This window comes from Copadichromis virginalis, linkage group LG19 (genome assembly GCF_057382275.1).
Source record: "Copadichromis virginalis isolate Kocher_CV1m ecotype Utaka linkage group LG19, C_Virginalis_male_GT1.1, whole genome shotgun sequence".
In the NCBI taxonomy this organism is placed as follows: Eukaryota; Metazoa; Chordata; class Actinopteri; order Cichliformes; family Cichlidae; genus Copadichromis; species Copadichromis virginalis.
In genome coordinates, this window is record NC_140636.1 from 24,863,914 (window position 1) to 24,886,450 (window position 22,537).

Consider the following 22,537-nt stretch of genomic DNA (forward strand, 5'->3'; position numbering starts at 1 on the left):
TCTCACCAGGGGCAACTACAGACTAAGACAGAGTCCAGCCCCTCTCCAGTAGACTCGTTTCATTGCCCAAGCCATGCGTAGAGGTGAGCCCGACTATATCTAGCCGGTACCTCTCAACCTCACGCACTAACTCAGGCTCCTTCCCCACCAGAGAGGTGACATTCCATGTCCCAATTGCCAGTCTTGGCACCCGGGGATCAGTCCGCCAGGGCCTCCGCTCCTGGCCGCCGCCCGGCACACAATGCATCCGACCCCTATGGCACCTCCTGCGGGTGGTGGGCCTGCGGGAGGATGGGCCCATGTCCCCTTTTCGGGCTGTGCCAGACGCTCGCCCTCGGGCACCCTCCCCGGGCCTGGCTCCAGGGTGGGGCCCCAGTAACCCTATCCTGGGCAGGGTAAACTGTTCCCTCGATGTTTTCTTCATAAGGGTCTTCTGAATCGCTCTTTGTCTGGTCCCTCACCCAGGACCAATTTACCATGGGAGACCCTACCAGGGGGCAAAAGCCCCCAGACAACATAGCCCCTGGGATCCCTGGGACACACAAACCCCTCCACCACAATAAGGCAGCGATTCACGGAGAGGAATGTAAAATGTGTTTTTGGAATTGGGGGTTGTATATAAACTCATTCGCTGACAGCACAGTTAACATACTTAAAATAGGCTTGTGATTAGACTGGTGTTATGAGTACTCAGCTCAGTGTATGCAGATGGGAAGTAAAAATGCAATATTGCCTGCTATTCAGAGCCTTTGTGAAAGTATTCATCAGAGTACCGCTCAATGGTGATTCACCACATATCAGCTTATTATAAAGAGATGGCTGAGTGTTCCTATCTGACTTTTTAGCCAGAAGAGGAAAGTGCACTGTTGACCTTTTAAAACAGAAATCGGCAACTTCTTTTGGTTCAGACAGTTTTGAAAGAGTATGGAAGGAACGATAAGGAGAAGCATGGAGATATAAAGTAAATTTTTTTTTGGTTTCCTGAGCAGTTGGCTTTGGGAAGGAGAAATGCAAAGTGCATCTAAAGTGGGGGGGAGGGGGGGGGATCTGCAGCTCCCAGTTGTTGACTCTGGGTCAGCAGAGAGTGACATCATTCCTCAGCTCCTTCCACAGGAAATAAGGTCACAGCGGGGACCTTGGCCAAGGTGCACAAGCACACAGTTGAATGCTTTCATTTAAGCACGCATACAGTGCTCTTGAAAGACAGGATAATAGGTTGCTATGTGTAGGAAGAGTTTTCCCAATACAGTTCATACCACCAAGGTATAGACAATGGAATCAGATCATGTTCATACTATCAACTTGGTGGAGCTCATTTGGCTGGATGATCCTTTTTTTTAGTGCGCACATATGCACAGGCATACACACACTTGCACAGAGAGCACTTTTAAGCATCTGACATCATAATTCACCACTCCCTAGTGCAAGGTTGGCTGTGATCCAAGTGCTTTTGTCAGTGTGATGTCCTCAGCTGCAGTGTGCGTGTTCATTTGCACACATACGCACCAATCCACACGCCTGACTTTTTTAAGGAACTGTACTTATTCATCTGAAAGGTTTTAATCTCAGCAAGAGTCACCAGTGTGCAAGTTTTTGGGCCTCCTGCCGGGTCACCATGAAAACCAGCACAACATGTTTATTAGTATTAGGTAGGCGGTGGGATTCCCCTACCCCAGAATATCAGTTCTGCAGTGCGATTGGCTAATGGGGACTCCCTCTTAGAATCATGGCACCAGGGGGAGATTTAGGTTTATGTGACTGTGTTGATGTGGGTGTGACCGTGTGTGTGTGTGTGTGTGTGTGTGTGTGTGTGTGTGTGTGTGTTTCTTTCCTCTTGAAAGAGTTTGCCAATGTTCCAGAACACCATGACTCGGTGGGAGCTTGGGTGTCACCTACCCCCACCCATCTACTTCCAGTCTACCTATTTAGCCCCCACTCTTCCCCTCCCTCATTTTCCTTTGAACTCACCCTTCACCCAATTCCACCCAGAATGTCCTGTGGGATTTCTCCAGAAAACTCCCTCAGCGCTAAAATACTCTCACCGCTTGGCCAAAACAAACATGTTTGGATGTCTTCACTGAAAATGTATGTGTGCTTGTTAAGTCAGGAGGCACAGAAGGAATTCAAAAAGAGTGGAATGCAACCCAGAGATGTGTAGTATAACTGAGTTATTGGACTCCTTTTTCTTCATCCTGACCTCTAACTCCATCGGGTCATTTCACACATTTTGAAGCAGAGCCAAGAAGGTCAATGGCAGCAGAAACAAGCATCTTCTGTCAGGTGCATGGTCACAGTCTAATTTAAGTGACAAACTGCTCACAAGTGATAACCGTTAGACAGCTGCTACCCCCTAGTGACTGTAAGGCCCAACCATACCATAAAGTACTTTGTAAGCTTGCAGTCTGATTTCACCCTGGTTTGTTGAAATTAATAAGGCCTATAGCATCATCTACAGGAGGATCTGTGAACTAACTGATATATACAACTAGAAAATTAATTTACCAATGAAACTGCTATACTTAACTATTTTTGTTGCAATATTGCTTCTTTTTTAGAGAAAACTGCTCCATGTTTAAACATAATCGCCACTGATTGCGACATTTTCACAGTTATACAGTTGGAAGGACAGTGGTGCAATATACTTGGTATGAGAGAAATGTTACCTTTTGTCTGATATTATGTCGACACAGACTGATATATATATTTTCTTATGTTGCATGTTAGAAGAAAGCAGTTTCCTTTTCGCTAATGTTTCTTTGTTGGTTTTTAAATGAGCTGCAATTTAGGATTATATCCGTTGTGTGCATGCTATAGTGCTATCTGAGTGTCATGTACAGAGTTTTGTTTTTAATATTCCAAAATATTATATATTTAAATAATTATAGAGGAAGCAGGACTGATCTTCTCTGGTATTGGTGGTTTGAGGTCTCTTGCTGCACTCTAGTGACAGCTCCCTCACTGTAGCTCCATGCTGAGGACCAAAACTATTGCTGATGTAGGATTAGCTCACTTGCTCTAAATCCTAAGATAGCCATGGGAAATGTAATGCAAAACCTGCCCTGTTAGCCATATGTATAAAAATAAATGCCAGTGAAGGACTGGAGTTTGTTGTTATTAAGCATTAGTTGTTGACAGGCGGTTTTCCCAGATAAGGGAAATGGTTCACTGTGTAATTTTTCAGATGTAGCTTGTCTGGCAAGTTTCCCAGAAATAAGTAAAAAATTGACACTAAACCTCTATAAATATTTTCGTAACATTAGGAGTCCCCTTCTGTGACCACTCGGGCAGTTTATATTGAGTTAAAATTGCATGCTAATGTTTTACATTTCCATGCCATGTAACCATTTAGCGAGAAAGTGCATATAAGCATCACAGATCTAACACGTGGAAAATTATCTCTTTGTATCTTCTTTAATATCTGTTTATGAAGATTTGTAGACACCCAGAATAGAAAATATAGGGCTCTATTTAGTTTATAGGTAATCTCAGACATATCCAAATCTTATAAATACAAGTCCCTGTTATGTACGTATTAGGATTTATTATTTTTTTTGTTGACAAAAAATAACTGGACTTTTAGCTGTGTAATATCAGTGTCAGTGTCTGATTCCAGTCAGACAATTAGAGCAGCTGTGTTTTTAACTGCTCCCATGTTGCCTTCCTGTGATTGGGATGTGAGTTAGACCGTAGCCAGCACTGATTAACTTTGTCTATCACAGAAGCGGGAGTTTAACTCGGTTCATTCTTCCAAGTTTAGAGAGGAGGTTCCCAAGGTAACTGTATGTGTGGGCGCGCATGTATCAGTGTGTTTGTATGCATGCGTGTGTGTTCTTCTTGAGAGGAAGAGAGAATGGGTGTAAAGAATAGAGCAGCGATGTGAACTCTGCTTTCCACTGTTGGCACGGGAACCCTGGGAGCATTCCTCCCTACACTCGATCCAGGGAAAGGGTTGTCACCATGGAGATGGCATTTGGCAGGCCTGGTCTAAAGTGAGTGTGTGTGTGTATAATCAGATGGATGGAGAGGCGATAGTAGCCTGTTCCATGTGTATCGGGTTCAAGTTGAAACTTTATTTGTCCTAGTTGGTTTCATTGCAAGAATTAGAAATAACATTACATAAAATTATGAGACTGGTATGCATAACTGTGCACACTTGCCAATGATAAAATAATTGCTTTAATTCTCCTATGTACTTAAAAGTGTGCATGGATATTTCAGTAATTTAAGCCTTTTTTTAAATGCTGTATAAAGAACTATAAGGTCATTATCACATTATTATTATGATAGTAGTAAATTGTGTCAGAACATTTCCATATTAGAATATCTAAGCAGTCCAGTTAAACAGTAAATGGTTGGCTATAGCTTTACAAGTAAATTTAATTTTGACTTGACAAACATGTCTTTCTCAATGTTTGTTGTCGTGTGTGTGTGTATGTTAAGTCTGCCTGGTGCCTGAAGCAGAAATAAACGTGAAATCGGTGGCTATATTTACACAGATAATTTTACACAGCGGACAGGCAGTTTCATAGAGCAGGTGTGTGTGTGTTTAGGAAGTTGTCATGTTCACACTATTAAGCTGCTCTGAAAGACTTGGTTCCTGTTAAGTGAACACATCAAGGCGCACGTCCACACCCGCACACAACCACATGTGTAATATGCCCTGACAAATTAGAGACATGTATCAATGCACTAGTAAAGACTGCAGGAGCACACGTGTGCGTGTCAAGTGTGCCAACAGTCGGATGAAGGCGGCAGTTGTTGTTCGACAGCTGACCTGCTGTGCTTCCCATCGTGCATTTATTTGATCAGTGTTGTGAAGGCTGCTGACTCACCTGTTTCTGTGGCTGTGTGGCTGGATTAGATCTGAGGGGTGGGCAGAGAAAAGCTTGCAGACATAACACACACACACACACACACACACACACACACACACACACACACACACACACACACACCTGTTACGTTGCCTTTTGTTCCTGTTAAACTTCCATCAGCCGCCAGAGTTTCTTCACTGTTATGCTTCTTTTTCTCCTGTCTGTGTAAGAAAAAGTAGGTTTGAACCAAATATATTCAGGAAGGATGCAGGATGCTCAACAACAACAAATCCTTTTTTTACAACTTAGAACATATTCAAAGTGACATGTAAGGGGCTATGAGTAGATTGCTGATGTGCAACATACTTGATAAGATGACCAAATAGTCTTTCCCAATGGATCATCCTGTTGTCAGAGCAGTCTGTCTGATCTAACTGGTCCCACTGTTTGAGTTCAGAACCAGGTGGATACATTCTCTATTATTGCATTCATCTGATATTGAGTCAGTGTCAGAAGGATACATCTGATATATAGTCGGTATCAGATGTTTTGGTCCAACATGAGGGAAACATTTGCTTGTTTAGCTCCTTAATACTCAATTAAGTTCACCAGCTATTTGTTTAGAATATTGTGGTGTAATGAATACAATTTAGCTGTTCCTTTTTTAATTAAAACAACTAAATTAAAAGATGTTGACATGCTTGGAAAGAGAAACTACACAAGCACATTGTCTTGTCTATGCTCAGTTATCAGATCCATTTCATATAGATTTTCATATTCAAGCTGATTATAAGTACAGCTTGAATATGAAATTCAAGCTTGTAGGAACAGTTTGTCCCAGTGAGTGTTTTCATGTCACCTGAGCTCACTAACTTCATACGTACTGCCATGGACCGTCACTGGAGTTTTACAGTTTGTATAGCTTAGTAAATTGGTTGTTTTTATTCATTTTTTCTGTTATTTTTTTTAATCTTTAATAGCAGGCTAATCATCACAGAACATTCAAGATTCCAGGAGGAAAATTGAAGATTTAAGAACAAGGGTTTTAGGACCAAACGGAGCAATTTTGACAGGGCAGGGTTACACTGACTGTCAGTCACAGGAAAAGAGCACACAGCTGCCTGGTGGCATTCCTTTCTGGCTCCCATTACACTCTCACACAAGTACTGTAACTCTTTATACAGAGATTTATGATAACACAAGCTCATTGCTACAGCTGAAGAGGTTGTGCAGAGGAAGTGGAGAGAATGAACTCCCTTTCATTGACCAGGATGAAAGAAAGTAGAAAAAAAAAAAGAAGAAAGGGTCAAAAAGCAGGGTGGGATTTCACATGAGATAATAGGCTGGTGAGACTCTAGTGCACATTTGTTGAGTGATACAATATATTTGCTGTATAATGTTTCCCTCTGAAGAATGGAGGTAATAGGTAGCTAGCATTAGACAATGTGTGCATGTGACAGTATCTGTATCTGTGTGTGGGATCGGTATGCAACCCTGGCTTCAGTATGGATCCCAGCTGTTCCAAAGAATTCAGCAGGGCACACAGGGATCTGAGAGGAGTTACCCTAAAATACAAGGTGACTCATTTATTTTTCTGGAAAGCTACTCACACACATGCATGCACACTGAACCTTTCTGTATGCAGTATGGCTCAAACTGGAAGAAACAATAGTGTCACAAATGGAACAAATACAATAGTAGAAAAACGGTTAGTGGCAGTCATGATGCATCAAGTACAGTATGTGCAGATATCTTGTGTACTGTCCTAGACTTCTAGGTATTTGAGCTGGACAGATTTAAAATGGGTCACCCTGTACATCCTGAGGGATCCCCTCTGTGTTCGGCTTCAGATTGGTGTTGCTTGGCATCGAAAGGGTTTTAGCTCAGCCTTGGTAAATTTAAGGGAAGCCTTTCAGGGAGCATTCGAGGACACACTGCTGACAGTTTATGCTCTATTTATTCTCACTGTTAATTAGCTATTACCATCCGAGGAAATTTGTCTGTACTGTCCATGTATCTATTCAATCGCCATTCAGGAGCAGTAATGTGGTTTGATATTTCACATTTGGATATTGCTACTAACCGTTGGTGTCCATACATTAAAGAGCATAGAAACAGACAGCAGTAAATCTATTACTTCCAAAAATTCAACTGCTACTTCTGCATTATTGATTGCAGAAAACTAGATGCAGAGGTGATTACTTTAATACAATTTGATAACTGAAATCTTGGTTCCTTGTTTTTACTACTTCTCAAATGTAAGGATTTACTGTTTTGTTTTTTTTATATTAATAATTCATCTATTCTGAGAATCTGTAAGTCGAGTAAAAATGCCGAACGGTTCCTTTTTCATCCTCTCAGTTCTTAAGAGGAGCTGCTGTTTGTTCTTTCTTTCATGTGACAGTAAGCTGATGATTTTGTTTGAGAAACTTAGCGGGATAACCACATCACCTTGTATTATGGAAGATTGTCAGTAGTTGCTTTGGATTTGTGATTTTGTTTTACTGACAAAGGGCTGGATGAATGATTTAAACTCAGAGCAGTCGTGCTGTTAAGAGGGAATGTCGGAGGTGGAAAAAGGATAAACTGCATGTATCATTTCAAATTCTAAAAGACTGCTGGCATCGCTACCAGAACACTGTTAAAGAGGCAAAAAGGGAATATTTTGCAAATATTATTTCTTCCAACTGTCATAACCCACATGTGTTATTTAGGACCATTGACACTGTTCTTAATACTCTTTTGAATGCCTGTTTGGAAGTTTCTCCTGAGATTTGCAATGATTTTCTGAACTTTTTTTATTGAAAAGGTTGTCACCACCAGGGCTCTTATCACAGCTCCTGACTCTGACCCCTCTGTCTCTGTCCCTTGCGCTGCTGTTTTCACTCAGTTTGAGCTTGTGACGCTCTCCACTTTAGAGGATGTGGTTCACCATATTAAGCCCACAGGTTCCCCACGGGATCCTGTCCCTCCACAATTCTTTAAAGAAATTTTTTCTAGTATACAACAGTATGTCCTTGACATTATTAACAGCAGTCTGTCTTCTGGTATGGTTCCTGCAAATTTCAAACATGCAGTAGTACAGCCACTGCTTAAGAAACCTGGCCTTGATCACAGTTTTAGCGAACTATAGGCCTATTTCCAAGCTGCCTTTAGTCTCCAAGGTTTTAGAGAAAATTGTTTTTAGTTAACTGAAAGATTTTCTAGATGAAAATGGAATCTTTGAGGTTTTTCAATCAGGTTTTAAAACCCTTCACAGCACAGAATCTGCATTATTAAGGGTTTTTAATGACATCCTTCTGGCATGTGATTCTGGTAACCATGTTGTTCTTGTCTTGCTTGACCTAACTGCTGCCTTTGACACTGTAGACCACAATATTCTAATTTCTCGATTACATGATGTAGTGGGTATTGGTGGCACTGCACTTAATTGGTTTAGGTCTTATTTGTCAGATAGAACTTTCTCTGTCAGCCTTCTCGGTTACGAATCGTCTTCTGCTCCTCTGTCATGCGGCGTCCCACAGGGCTCAATTTTAGGGCCACTGCTCTTTTCACTGTATCTATTGCCTCTGGGTTCTATCCTTAGAAGGCATGGGATCTCATTTCATTGTTATGCCTATGACTGCCAAATTTATTTGCCACTAAAACACAAGGATGGCATCTCCATAAAACCTCTCTTGACATGTCTAGATGACATTAAAGCTTGGTTGGCTCTAAACTTTTTAAATTTTAATGAAAAGTAAACAGAAGTGTTGGTGTTTGGACCCAGTGGTACCTCTGAGTCCTCCTCTGTTGTTTTAGGATCCCTGGAATTCTATTTTAAATCTGTTGTTACTGACCTTGGTTTTAAGTTGGACAGTGATTTTAAATTGGACAACCAAATCAGAGCAGTGGTGAAGTCCAGTTTTTATCATTTAAGGCGACTAGCAAGAGTAAAATCTTTTCTTTCGAGGCAGCACCTTGAAACAGTGATCCATGCTTTTATTTCTTCCCGCCTGGACTACTGTAACTCACTTTATGTGGGGGTCCGTCAGTCATTGCTCTCACGTCTGCAGCTGGTTCAAAATGTGGCTGCACGACTCCTAACAGGAACTCGAAAAAGAGAGCATATAACCCCCGTGCACTGGCTGCCTGTGTCTTTTAGAGTTAATTTTAAAATTCTTATGTTTGTTTTTAAATGCCTTCACAGTCTTGCCCCGCCTTACCTCTCTGAGCTTCTTCATCCCCACACACCCTGTCGGTCTCTCAGGTCAGCTGACCAGCTGCTCCTGGAGGTACCGAGATCCAGGAGGAAGCTCAGAGGGGACAGGGCCTTCTCTATTGTGGCTCCAAAATTATGGAATAATTTGCCCATGCATGTTAGAGAGGCCCCTTCACTGTCCACTTTTAAATCACGTCTTAAAACCCACTTTTATTCCTTGGCTTTTAACCTCAGTGAGACTTAGTTTCTCTTTTAATTGAAGTAGTTATTTAATTAATGATTTCACTCTTCTTTTATTTGGTTTTTATTTATATCTCATGTAATTTTATTTTACAGTTCCAATGTACAGCACTTTGTGTCAGCTGTGGTTGTTTTAAAGTGCTTTATAAATAAAGTTGATGATGATGATGATGATAAACTCTTTTTATTTAAAAAAAAACACACCGACTGGCTCTGAAGCAGGGTGACACTTGTGGATTTTCATTATGTTCAAAAGGGAATGCTGCTTTGAGTCTTTGAGCTAGCCCAGTGGAAATTCTGTCAACAGATATAACGACAGGTGTCTCGCCCGCTGATTCAACACTGCCTCCCAAATTACCGCTATGAAAATATTTCAGCTTGCTTGTCCAACCCACTCACCCTGAAGCACCAACTTAAGCTTCCTGTCTGCAGTGAAATTATTTCAATCACAGTCACTTTGAGTTGTAACTTCCCACTGGCTAACTTTAGTCGGCAGGAGGAGGCAGGAACAGAGGAGGGCTCATATCCTGCAAAGCACTACGCCAAGATATGCGACATGGTTGCACTTCCCCGCCTCCCACCACCCTAATGCTCAGGACAGCCGGTTTGTTATATGTGTGTGCTTTGCCAGGCATGGCTCATGTTTCTCAGTGCAGTTTGTCAGAGCCCAGCTTGGAACAGCAGGCACCAGTGAGGCTACATCAAATACATACATTCAGAGCTGACAGGGGGACACCACAATGTTTCTTCCCCAGAAAGAAGCTACGATTTGGGATTGCATTGGGCCATAAAACAGCCCGGTACCATGTTTTTGCCTCCCGTCCTGCACTGTAGCACAGGACGTCTAAGGATCATCTTTTTACATAGAAACACTGCTGGATTACTGCCCCACAGGACAAAGTGTTGGGAGCATGAGTATGAATGTGAAGTTTGAAGGAGACCGATTTTGAGTGCAAATAATTCCTAAGGGACACTTTGCATGAAATGCCACACGTGCTGGATATTCTTTGTTTTCCTGAAGTGGTTTTCCAGTTTTGGCTCCTGGATATCTGAGCTGTTGGGTAAACCTATCATAGTCAATCCCTTTTCTTATCACTTGCTGGGCAAGCTGGTGAATCTGTAGTCGCCCTGTCGTTAGCCACATCAGTGTCCGTGTCTGGTGGGGTGTTGTGAGCCTCAGCCTCCACCATGATGATCAAGGAGGCATCGTTACGGAGGGACCCTGACCTCAGGGGGGAGCTGGCCTTTCTGGCCAAGGGGTGTGACTTTGTCCTCCCCTCACGGTTCAAGAAAAGAATCAAGTCTTTCCAGCAACAACAGGTCAGTCAGTTCAACAAGCAAGACAGGCAGGGTACAAGTGTGCATGCAATAATAATAAATAATAATTATAAGCGCATAAAGATGTGCAGATGCAAATGTATATCTGTGTACACACACATATATTAGATGCATCTGGTTCTCTAACACACACAGAGTGACATGCCAGGGACGACAAACTATTCTGAGGCAGATACCAGCTGGGTATTAATAGGCCAGGAGGTGCAGGAATAGAGTGACAGAATGAACGGTGTGAAGGAGAAGACTGCTACAGCTGTCCTGCTCAATACACAGAGTATGAAGGCCCAAGAGAAGAGACCAGGAAGTCCCTATGGGAACACAATGACTTTTGATTTAAGATGCAGTGTTGATTAAGCTCCAGTTTTGGTCTTCATATTTTAATAAGTAGCTCTGGAAAATTGGTTGCGTATCACATTTAGGATGTAGTCTAATATTGGGGTCTTGGGGTAAATTTGACCATGTAAGTTATTTGGTAATAAATTTTTTTCTGAGGACTGACTGTATGGATGTGTCTTCTGGCACCTGGAACTTTTCTTGCCAAAGGTTAAAATAAAAGTGCACTTGTGACCGCTTTTTACTCATCTATGACTAACAGAATGGCAGGAAAAAATAGTCTCTTGTGTGTTGTTTATGAGTCACTTTGAGTTTCCAGTTCAACCTTTTACGTAGGTTCTCTATCATACTACAGTGAAGTTGTATCTTATCTACAGCTCTGGGGAAAGTTATCTATGACAGTGATTAAATTCTTCATTCTTATTTGTGCTTTTCATTAAAATGCATGCAAAGTTAAGGAAGCAAGGTACGTTTTACATCTAGACTAAGACAGGTAGTTTGAATCAGTAAGCCACCAAGACTGCAGTGTTTCAGTCATTGGAACATTGTCTCAAAAAAAGCTGAAATATGATGTTTAAAGTTAGGACCACAAACAGCTAATTAACACCCATCCATGCTTGTCCTTTCCCACACATGATCTCCCTTCTCTCTTTTCAGATCCAGTCGAAACCAGAAAAGAAACCCGGAACGCCTCCTCCCGCTCCAGTTGCAACCACAGCCACACCAGCCCCCACGCCACGCTCACCCAGCCCTCCTCCAGCTCCGGTGATAGTCACCCCTCCTCCTCCTGCCATTAACATTCCCAGGTTCTACTACCCTCGTGGGCTTCCTGCCCTGGGCCCGGCTGCCAACCACGATGCAGAAATTGCTGCCATTGAGACAGTCTTCACCGAGTTTGAGGAGGAGAAGGCTGATATTTATGAAATGGGCAAGGTCGCGAAGGTAAAATCACACCTTTCCCCCAACCTGTTTTTCAGAATAGAACAATCTACATTTAATTCCAGTAAGGCAGTTGAAATGCCAACGTCCATATTGAGACTTGAGACTTCTTTACATTTCCCAGAAGGCTTTTGTTTTTCCTGAGAAATCACTGTATGTAGTGGCCTTGTTAAAACAGTGCTCTTTCTAAGCAATGCAACTCTAGGAAGCAAACATGTTGTTCAGAGTAAGGTCATACAGGCAGTTGTTGTGTTTCCATTCAGGCATGCGGGTGTCCACTTTACTGGAAAGCACCCATGTTCTACGCAGCAGGTGGTGAGAGGACAGGCTTTGTGTCTGTTCACTCGTTCATTGCAACTTGGAGGAAGTAAGACACGTGCATATTCTTTAAAGCCTTACAAATAGAATAAAACAGATGCAACTGGGCTTTGATATCATACGTCTCTCCTCTCCTTTCTTGCAGGTTGTTGCACAGTTGCCATGACGATGCCTCAAAGTTTGTTTACTTGCTGGCTAAACCTGGCTGTAACTACTTGGAGCAGGAAGACTTTATTCCTCTACTGCAGGTAAATATCGTACCAATATAAATGAAATAAGCAACTCTGTTATTTCTGTGCTACACTATATTGTTATGACAACTCTATATACTAATTTTTTCCTGTTTGCCTTATTAGGACATTGTAGATACACATCCTGGGCTCACGTTTCTGAAGGATGCACCTGAATTCCATTCACGCTACATAACAACGGTAAATGGCAAAAACCAATGAGATCAGCTGTGTTTTTAAAAAAATATATTTATTTGTAAGATTGTGTTTTAGCGAATCTCACAAGCTCTGTTAACTGAAAAGGAATAGCAGTTCTAGACTAAGCGCCACAGTAATGAGGAAGCTCTTTATGGCCACATGTATCAATGACCTTGTTTGTTCAATAAATGTCCAAAGCTCATGACCAAAGGCAAGTAATGGAAACTAGATTAACTGGCTTCAAGATGAGAAAACTTCAAAAGTACAAGCACATTACCAGTGAATAACAGAAACATTTAAAACGTGACTGTAACAGTGAACAGCAATTAACTCTCTCAAGATCTTTTCTGTTTAATGACACTTTAATATTCTGTCCTAGGGGTGCCATTATAGTTCACCTGATTGAGTTATAATGACCCTTATACTGAAGGCTAAAGTCCTTCCTGCAGCAGCCTGAATTCACGTCTGTGCCAGACTCTGCTGTGAATACTATTCTTCCCACCTTACTATCTAGCCTCCTCTTTCATGCCAAATAAAAGCTAAAACATGCCCCAAATAAAATAATATTTTTCCATAACTACCATTTGGTCTAAAAATGATCCAATTATCCAAAAGAAATCGCTTGATGAGGTTATAAAATACAAAAAAACCCCAACAAATCATATATTCTTCCTTCACCTGCTCCTTTTCCTTATTCTTATGCCTCTGAGCAGCCCATATAGGGGTTGCCACAGTGGACATTTGCCTCCAACTCACACTAGCCTTAGCATCTTCCTCCATTATGTCAACCCTCTGCATGACCTTGATCTTTTCTGTGGTTTTTGTCTCATCTTCAACATCCTTTGACTAATATATCCACTCACCCTCCTCTGTACATGTCCCGACCATATCAGCCTTGTCTGTCTAACTTTGTCTCTTAACCACTCAATCTGATTAGCATTATAGTCTTATCCATTCTGGTGACTCTCAGCCAAAATCTTAGGTATTTGAGCCCTGGTATTTGAACTCATCTGTCTTCACTATCTCTGCTCCTTCCAGGTTCACTGTTCCACCTGCCACCCTCTTCTGTCTTGCTTCTACTGGCTTTCATTTCTCTTATCTCTAGAACATACCTCCACCTCTCCACACTCTCTTCCACCTGCTTCCTACTCTCACTATAGAACAGTATCCATAATCTCCTCTTAAGTTGTCAGCAAAACAGCTTCTGTGTGCCTCAGCTGTGGAATATTAACAGTAGAGCATGTGAGTCTTTGAATGTAGACGGGGACAGCTGTGCAAGCTGAGGGTTTGCTTTTTAAAAGTACTGAGATTTCACTGCACCGATGCGTCAGCCTACGGTGACTTCACGGAAACACTGATGCATTCCCTACCATCCCTTTCCATAGAGACACCCCCTGCATTCCCATTTTATGACACTTCCTATTCAGTTTAGACCAGCTGACGTGCTACTGTATGAGACGCTAGTAACCCATGGAGGTCCATGTACCAGAAAATGGATGATAATCCAGTGTTGTGGGTCTTCCTCTTGGCTAGATGGGGAATATTTTTAATATATCTGGATGACGGGGCTTGTACAGACCTCGTGAAAATGTCATCAGTTTTATTTTTAGTTTGACAGTTTCAGTTTTAGACCTTGCCTTGATTTTAACTTTTTAGAATCACCAATACAAAAACCACCAGATGTCAAATACATAAATTAAATTGGACAAATTAAGTTTCTATGATTAATTGAAGACAGCAAAGGCGATTGTAATTACTAAATAGGTTTATTAATAATTCTGTTAAAAGCCTTATCAAGAATTAATAATTCTCTACTCCACTGTTAAGGATATATTAATCATTCTTTGGTTAAAAGTTAATGTAAAAATTTCAGAAATTATGAAAGATGTCTCTCATAATTTAATAAACTCACCTCCTTTAGAAATATAGTGAGGTCTTGTTATTTGGAAGATATTGAATTATAGGATTAATCATGAAAAGTTTTCACATTAATCATGAGGCTTTACTTTCGTTTTATTAGCGCATTTTATGAAAACTATTATATAATAGAATTGTCTTTGTCGCTATTCTACTATAATGTCATCACAGGTGATCCAGCGGATATACTATGTAGTGAACCGGTCATGGAAAGGTCGTATCACAATGATGGAGCTACGCCGGAGTAATTTCCTTCAAACTCTGGCCCTGCTGGAAGAAGAGGACGACATCAACCAGATCACTGACTACTTCTCCTACGAACACTTTTACGTCATCTACTGCAAGTTTTGGGAGCTGGACACTGATCATGATCTGTACATTGACCCCAAAGATCTGGGGAGATACAACAACCACGGTAAGAAAACAAATCTCAGTTAAGGATTTACTTCCCCCAGCTGAAAGAGCTCCATAGCAGTTCAATTGGGGTTTTTCTAATCCTTTATATGAGCACTGAGCCAAAAATCTAATTGTCTGAATCAGTACTTAAGTGTTTGATTTTAATGTGCTTTCACTGATTTACAAATAGTGTCATCTTGTTTCTGTGTATTTACTTCGTCTTTTTATTCTCCCATTTTAACAGCATCCTCAAACAGAATCATTGAGAGATTATTTTCAGGGGCTGTTACTCGGTGAGTAAAACCCACACGTGAACAAGCATACGTAGCCAATTACTTTACTGTAATAACTGTAGAGCATCTAAATGGTTCTGCCTCTTTTCTTTCCAGGGGTAACGCTGTGCAGAGAGAAGGCAGGATGAGCTACGCTGAGTTTGTCTGGTTTCTGATATCTGAGGAAGACAAAAAAAATCCCACCAGGTATTTCAAAAGTTGTTCCGATATGTGTGTGATTGTTTAGATTAGTACACTGCAGGTATGCAACAAGTAATCTGAGTCTGTGCGTAACACATTTGTTACCTGTCTTTCCAGTATAGAGTACTGGTTCCGCTGCATGGACGTGGATGGTGATGGTGTCCTTTCCATGTTTGAGTTGGAGTATTTTTATGAAGAACAGTGTGAGAGGATGGAAAGAATGGGCATCGAGCCTCTACCCTTTCAGGATTTGCTCTGCCAGATGCTCGACCTGGTCAAACCTGAGAACCCAGGTTAGTGCTCAAACTTTCTTGCCCTTAGTCTTTTTTTTTTTCTTATTTCACAATTACGTTTTAATCAGTAGACGGCCAAACACAACCCATTGTGCTTTTGAGACATTACACCTGCATGTGTGTTTGTTTTATTTCCTTTAGGTAAGATAACTCTGAGTGACTTGAAACGCTGCCGGATGGCTCACATATTCTTTGACACTTTCTTCAACCTGGAGAAGTACCTGGACCATGAACAGAGAGACCCATTTGCTGTGCAAAAGGTGCAAATCTTCAAAATGTATTTATAATATTCAACTATAACTGTGGATCTTCTTGATATTGTGATGATCCACTCGAAGGCATGCTTGTTAGGTTATTAGTGATTCGAAATTGTGACTCCCCACAGTGTATAATCTGGCTGGATTTTTTTCTAGTGCCATATAGCTTCTTCGCTTCTTCTTATTATTATTATTATTTTTTTTAGTTTTATGTATTTTATCTAAAGCTATAAAACACCAATATGTATTGTGTTTGTGGCGCTCCAGGACATTGATAGTGAAGGTCCAGAACCATCTGACTGGGATAAATATGCCTCAGAGGAGTATGAGATACTAGTGGCAGAGGAGACTGCAAATGAACAGCTGCACGAGGGGTAAGGCGTAGACACGTTCACACTCATTCACGTTATTAACTAAAAGTTTATCATTTTTATTAAGAATAAAGGTGTATATTGGTTCTCTCTGTTGTGTTCCCAGGTCATTTGATGATGACTATGAATCTGAGGAGCTTCAAGTTCCTGGAGAAATTGGGAAAATGGAAAAACTGGTCATATCAGACCTGTCTGCATAAAACTTGGAATTCTTGGGCTTCTCTTTCTGGTAAACAGAAAGCAGCAAGGTGATGGAGAGCCACTCTGGATATATGCATCCATACATGGATCGAAAGACAGACAGAGAAAGGAATTCTGGCTCCTGTCTCATGATTTCTCTGTGGAGTTATTGTATTGTATGTGTGTGTGAGTATGGCCATAAACCAGTATTGTTCTGGTGTCTGGTGCAATAATGCATCTGTATTCACACAAAAAAGAATGTCCCTGCCTCCAGCTTTTTGCTCCACAGAAGCCAAAGACAGAAGTTTGGTAAGCTCAAGAAGGACTCAAAGAAAAACACTTAACTGTAAAATAATGTAATTATTGTGAATTCTCTACTGACAATCCTGCCAAAGGACAATCTTTTTAAGAATTTTGCTAAGCTCAAGTTAGACTGACGGGAAGCCTGCCATGCACACAAGTAGGCATCTAGTGGGAGAAACTGGCAGGTAGAAAAAATAATGACAATGATAGACACTGCCATTGAAGAGCAACAGTCCACTGCTTAAAAATATGACACACACTGCCTTGAGAAACCTGCTGTGTGAGCATCTTGTCACCATGTTTCTCGTAAAGGAAGCTGTTAGTCCCTTTAATTAGAGGTCATAGAACAGCTTGAGCGGTTATATCAGCACCTCCACTTAGTGGCCAGTATGTGGTACTGCATGCCATCCGTGGCCTGCACAGTGCTTGATGGCTGGCTGTCATTTCTGTGAAGGAGTTTAGTTCACCGCACAGCCTGAGCTGTTCTTTATTGTTGCAGCACTATCAGCGCTCCACCTCTGGACGCTCTCTGGAGTCATGGACAGTTATTTTCAAGCTCTACAATTTCAATGTATTAATTCTCAATCAGATAATGGTGAAAGATATGGGATATGCACATCAAGTGATGCACAATGCCAGTCATATCAAACTCTCCGGTAGAGTTGCCCAAACATTTCCACCTGTAACATTTTTAATGAAACAATAGATGTGCCTACGATTTGTAAGTTGTTCCTGCCAGTCTCATGCAACATCTCACTGTATGTTTTCCCACATCCTTCTTTTCTTTTCTTTTCTTTTCTTTGTTAAACCTTTATTTTTTTATGGAATTTTCAATTTGACAAGCAGAAGTGTAGAACAAAAACATTGGGCTTGAGTAAGCTCAGCGCACATCCAAGACAGACGCACCGATACAGTACATTACACAGAAAGCTGAGCTTTATTGTTTTAAGTTAAAAAGAGAGAACTGGGAAAAGTCATTCTGTCTTTTCATCATCAGAGTTATCTTCTCCGTTTATTCTCTCACATCCTTTTTTGAATTTGTGCACTGCCTTCTAATTCATGTGAACTGTTACTGTCGTTTAGTCTCTGCAAAAGTATCCCCTTTTTACATACCTGTTTACATCTCATCACTATTGATCATTTGTTTATCAGCGTTTCTGAAGTCCACTCTACCTATAACACACAAAAACACACCACTAAAGATGCCTTTTAATAAATAGGTTGCCTAAAGCAAATTTTAAACTCACATATGTAGTGGTATCATGCCGGCAAACCATTACGTAGATACGTTTGAGATTTCAAACAGCACTTCACTACAGTGTTTGTGGCTTTTAGAAAAAATGATTCTCTGAGCACGTGTCCATGTTATTCAAACAACAGAAGACATGCTGAAGAGTTTCCAGTAGAACTCTCTGTAGTGTACATTGTCCTGACACTACAGTTTGTGCTTTATAGAGACTAAGATGCATAGATGTGTCACTGCTCAATTGCTGTATAGATATTCAGAAATGTCCATTCTGTACTGATATGAAGCCTTTTTTTTTTTTTTTTTTCCAGGCACATTTTTCTTAAAATCTCTTAAAACCAGTTGTTATAGTACAACCCAATCAATGTTTATGGTTAGATGCCACTATGTGAGTTTGGTCTGTGAACCCTTTAACTCCTTTATTTACTGTAATAGCTAGGAGTGTGTTTGCACTGATAGAAGAGTGTGCTTTAGGAGCCTGTGTTGTGTAGCTCTGTTTCAAGCCGTTTTGTTGCCATGGGGATTGTGCTCCAGGATCGGTGGATGTGTGTGCCCTTGTATAACTCTGTAATTAGTAGTAGTCCTCAGTGGCTTTAAATTCACCGATATATATATACATCCTTTTCTGGCATTTGCTGTACAGACTCACCATAGTATAGTTGCAGTTGAAGGGTAAAAAAGACAGCTTGCGGATGCTGCAAGGTTTTAAGGACCTTGATCACCCCACTTCTGCTTTATATTTGTTGTAAATCTCTCTAGCTTTGTAAGAAGCAATATTATAATATTATTAACAGTAATAATGAGCCATTATGGACATAACAACTGTAATATGATGGTTTGTATTACTGTGCCACTGTGTGGCTTTGGGATGGGGGGTAAATTATGTTAGCTGTGTGTATGCTTGTGTTAGACGTGCAGTGGATTTTATCAGCAGAAGTGGGTGAAATCCTCTTTTCTACCCAACCTGACAATCACAAAATTTGTAGATACAAGATATCATCTAATATAGAAACTGTTGAGACAGATTTTTCACTGCTGTGATCACATTCATTCACTCTTAAAGAGATTTCTTCACCTATACGGTATACAAGAAAGAACTAATTATGGTGATGAGACATCAAGTCTGGACGACGACTTTTTGGTTCTATGCAAAGTATCCTGGTGCTCACGCTCCAAGCATCAGGCAAGGAGCAAAGCCATGCAGGAGTTTTACTTTACTTTTAGAGGTAGAGAAAAGAGTTTATTTTTGATCTGTGCACAGAAAACTTGAGTAGGCTGAGATGTGATGCAAAGTCTGGTGGTTATTGTATTGGCATGGTTTTCCCTCTTTACATCCATCAATTCTTTCTTTTAGTCTTTCAATCTTTCTTTCTTTTTTCTGTCCTGTCTCCTGTTATTTGTTGCTTTCATTTTAAGTTTAAAAGTTTAAATAAAGATGTTTAAAAAAATATTTCCTCTTTGCTCTTTATGGTCTTATTCCATGACACACGTGTCACATTCAGACATCGTTATTCCCTCCTGTGTACACACACTTTGTGCTCTTAACGTGTTTGCATGCACTGGTGCTCAATAGCCCGTCTTGGATACTGGCTATTTTCATTCTTAAAGCTTAAGATTTTTCATGTTGTTGTTTAATTTCATCTGTTGTAGTTATTTTTAACAAATAACATTTGACCCTATATGGCTTGTATGACGCTGCAGTGAATCAATATGCTAGCATCGGAGCCTCCATGACAAGAGCAGGAGCTAAACAGGAAGTCTGTGGTCAATGAGTCACATTGTTGAGGTTTTTTTTGTTTTGTTTTTTTCTTTTTGGATATTTATGAGATTCCCAAATTGGCAACAACCAAAAATCTAGGGTTTATTGTGATTGTAGATTACATCAGCTGAGCTGTTTTCCAAGCATACTGTTTTTGCTGCCCCAGCTTAGAGGCATGATTATACAGGTGACAAGTAAGCCAATGAGCTACACAACCTTTTTTTAATCTGTAGTAGCAAAGACAATCTCCATTGAGCTTACAGTGTCATTGTTTCTGCTCTCAGCGAGTGTTGCATTGGCTCAAATGTGTCTAAAATACTGTAAGCAATACCTAATTTTATACAATAGAACAATGGTAAGAAATGCATTCCATGAATCAAAATTAGAATACTTTATTAATTCCTTAGGAAATTATGTGACTTACAGTTACTCCAAGACAGTAACAGATTAAACTATTTAAATAATACAATATGTTACAGAGTTTACAAATTTAATAAATGGCATTAATATATACAAATCGCTCAACTAAAAATATAAAGAATATGCAGGGTGGAATATATATGATTGACATTTGACTCTAACCTGTGAACTTTCTCATTTGCTATTTTACAGTAGCGCATGTGTAGGTATTGCATTGTTTACAGTGTATTAGATGAATAAGGGTGTGCAAATGAGTATGAAAAGAATATGGGTCTCTCTCTCTCTATGTTGGCGCTATGGTGGCCCCCAGCAACACTGAACTGGATAAGTGGTTAAAAAGATGGATGGAAAATGACATATATAAATGACATAGGCTTTGAACCCCTTGAATGCCATTTTGACAGTTATATTTTCATCAATTAAAAATTTAATAAACTAAAGTTTCTACAGTGATGCCAATCGCAGTGTTTGAGTTACAATGGTAACCAGCTCCTTAGCATGTTTGATGGCACTGTTGAAAAATGAGGTCAGCAAGGTTATTTTGTCATCCTTTGTGCTATATAGGTCTGTACCATGGCTCTCAAGTTGTCATGATATTGGACAAATCAGCAAAGTGACTGAAGATGAAGATGCATTTGAGAATGCAAGTATTTCATGCATCCCACTGAACATTGAAGGGTCTTTACCCTGCCAACTTCCTACTACACAGACTGATATCTGATTGCAACCTTGTGTGAAAAAGATGGAGTTGTATCTCCTGGACATCCTACCTACCCAGTTAGGTTGCCTAAAACAGCGGTCCACAACCCCCGGGCCTCGGACCGGTACCGGTCCGTGAGTCGTTTGGTACCGGGCCGTGAGAGTTGAGGCTCAGGTGTGAAATGTATGGTTTTCAGGGTTTTTATCGGTTTTCAGCGTTATTTTGTTATCGTTTTTATCGTTAACTCTGTTTTCCTGGGTCTTTTCACGTGTGTTATGAATAAATCTTCTTTTTTTTTGGTACCGGTACTAGTTTTATTTCGTTGTATTTATCCGCGACACCTTAAAGGTCAGTCCATGAAAATATTGTCGGGCATAAACCGGTCCGTGGCGCAAAAAACGTTGGAGACCGCTGGCCTAAAACACACGAGAAAAGACATTTTTGGACTATTCCATGTACCCAATTCTTCTAATGTTTTTAAAAGTTTGTGAAAATGTCAGGAGGCTTCATCTTGTGGGGACCATAACTTTTAATTATAATATTGTTTTAATTCACAAGTTGTGATCACACAAATTAATTGCTTCAGCTAACTGTGCTTTTAGATGAAACTGTTTTTACAGTGTTTTAGTTCCACCCCTCTGTTTTCACCCATCTTGATAAAACTGATTTGTGTAAATAGCACTTAAGAAAACGTATGTTATATATTTCTGTGGGGATGTAATTCTTGGCAAAATGAGGGTGATTGCAGGCACCGTTTCTTCTGGGGGTTTATTGTTCTGAATGCACTGATTGTTCGAACAATGGTGTAATAGCTGGCACGGTGTCACATTGTGATTTGCTCACGAGCAATTGGCCTCCCAGCGAAGGTCAGAGTGGACTGGTCATTGTTTAAAATGGCACTCTGCTTGTTTTCCACAAATGTCAGGGACAAAGAAATTAGCCAACCAGATCGCTGGCCCACCTTCTTGAGTCACAGACATTCCATGGCTGTGACTGCCAACGCCCACCACCCTATGGTGGGGTGACCCAGCCAGTGTGAAATCCCCACCGTGATGTCATGACTGGAAGGTATTCTTTAAGATGGAACATATGACATGATTGGCAAAGATGGAACAAATACAAATCTCATCTAAACACTGTGTGGGGATAAAGCTGACTGGGAAACCCACAAAATGGTGAGGCGACAACTGGAACCAATTGATCTCATCAACGAGAAGTGCATGGGCACTGTAAGGCCTTGATTAATGTAGAGTGCGGTACTTGTTCCATGCATACCAGTGATGCCAGAAACATAAGCTTTGGATAAAGCTGTCTGAGAAAGTCCTGAAAAGAGGAAGGAAACAACTGGAAGCAATTCATCTTATCAAAGCGAGACAAAGAGATGAGCTTGGGCAAAGAAAGCCTTTGAAATCGCTTCTTGTTCCAGATGCTCCAGAGATACTAAATAGAATATTAATACTATCTATTTCAAGCCAAAAGACCCCCAAAACAAGCCTAAAATGGTAAAAGAGTCCAAATAAGAGAAAAGATATAATTTGTTTTAACATTATCAAATCAAATCACTTTTATTGTCACATCACATGTGCAGGTACATTGGTACAGCACATGTGA

General features: G+C 40.6%; 1 protein-coding gene across 2 annotated transcripts in view; it reads left to right on the forward strand.

The window, feature by feature from the left end:
• Positions 1–19,497, forward strand: part of ppp2r3a (protein phosphatase 2, regulatory subunit B'', alpha) — a 61,350-nt gene extending 41,853 nt beyond the window's left edge. For both annotated transcript variants that reach the window (XM_085440799.1, XM_085440800.1), the window contains exons 3-13: positions 11,584–11,868; positions 12,129–12,232; positions 12,329–12,431; positions 12,540–12,614; positions 14,700–14,943; positions 15,169–15,217; positions 15,314–15,403; positions 15,515–15,690; positions 15,832–15,950; positions 16,215–16,321; positions 16,425–19,497. In XM_085440799.1, the coding sequence (XP_085296925.1) occupies positions 11,584–11,868; positions 12,129–12,232; positions 12,329–12,431; positions 12,540–12,614; positions 14,700–14,943; positions 15,169–15,217; positions 15,314–15,403; positions 15,515–15,690; positions 15,832–15,950; positions 16,215–16,321; positions 16,425–16,518 (1,446 nt within the window). In that variant the 3' untranslated portion in view covers positions 16,519–19,497. The remainder of the gene's footprint in view (positions 1–11,583; positions 11,869–12,128; positions 12,233–12,328; positions 12,432–12,539; positions 12,615–14,699; positions 14,944–15,168; positions 15,218–15,313; positions 15,404–15,514; positions 15,691–15,831; positions 15,951–16,214; positions 16,322–16,424) is intronic.
• Positions 19,498–22,537: the final 3,040 nt, after the last annotated feature.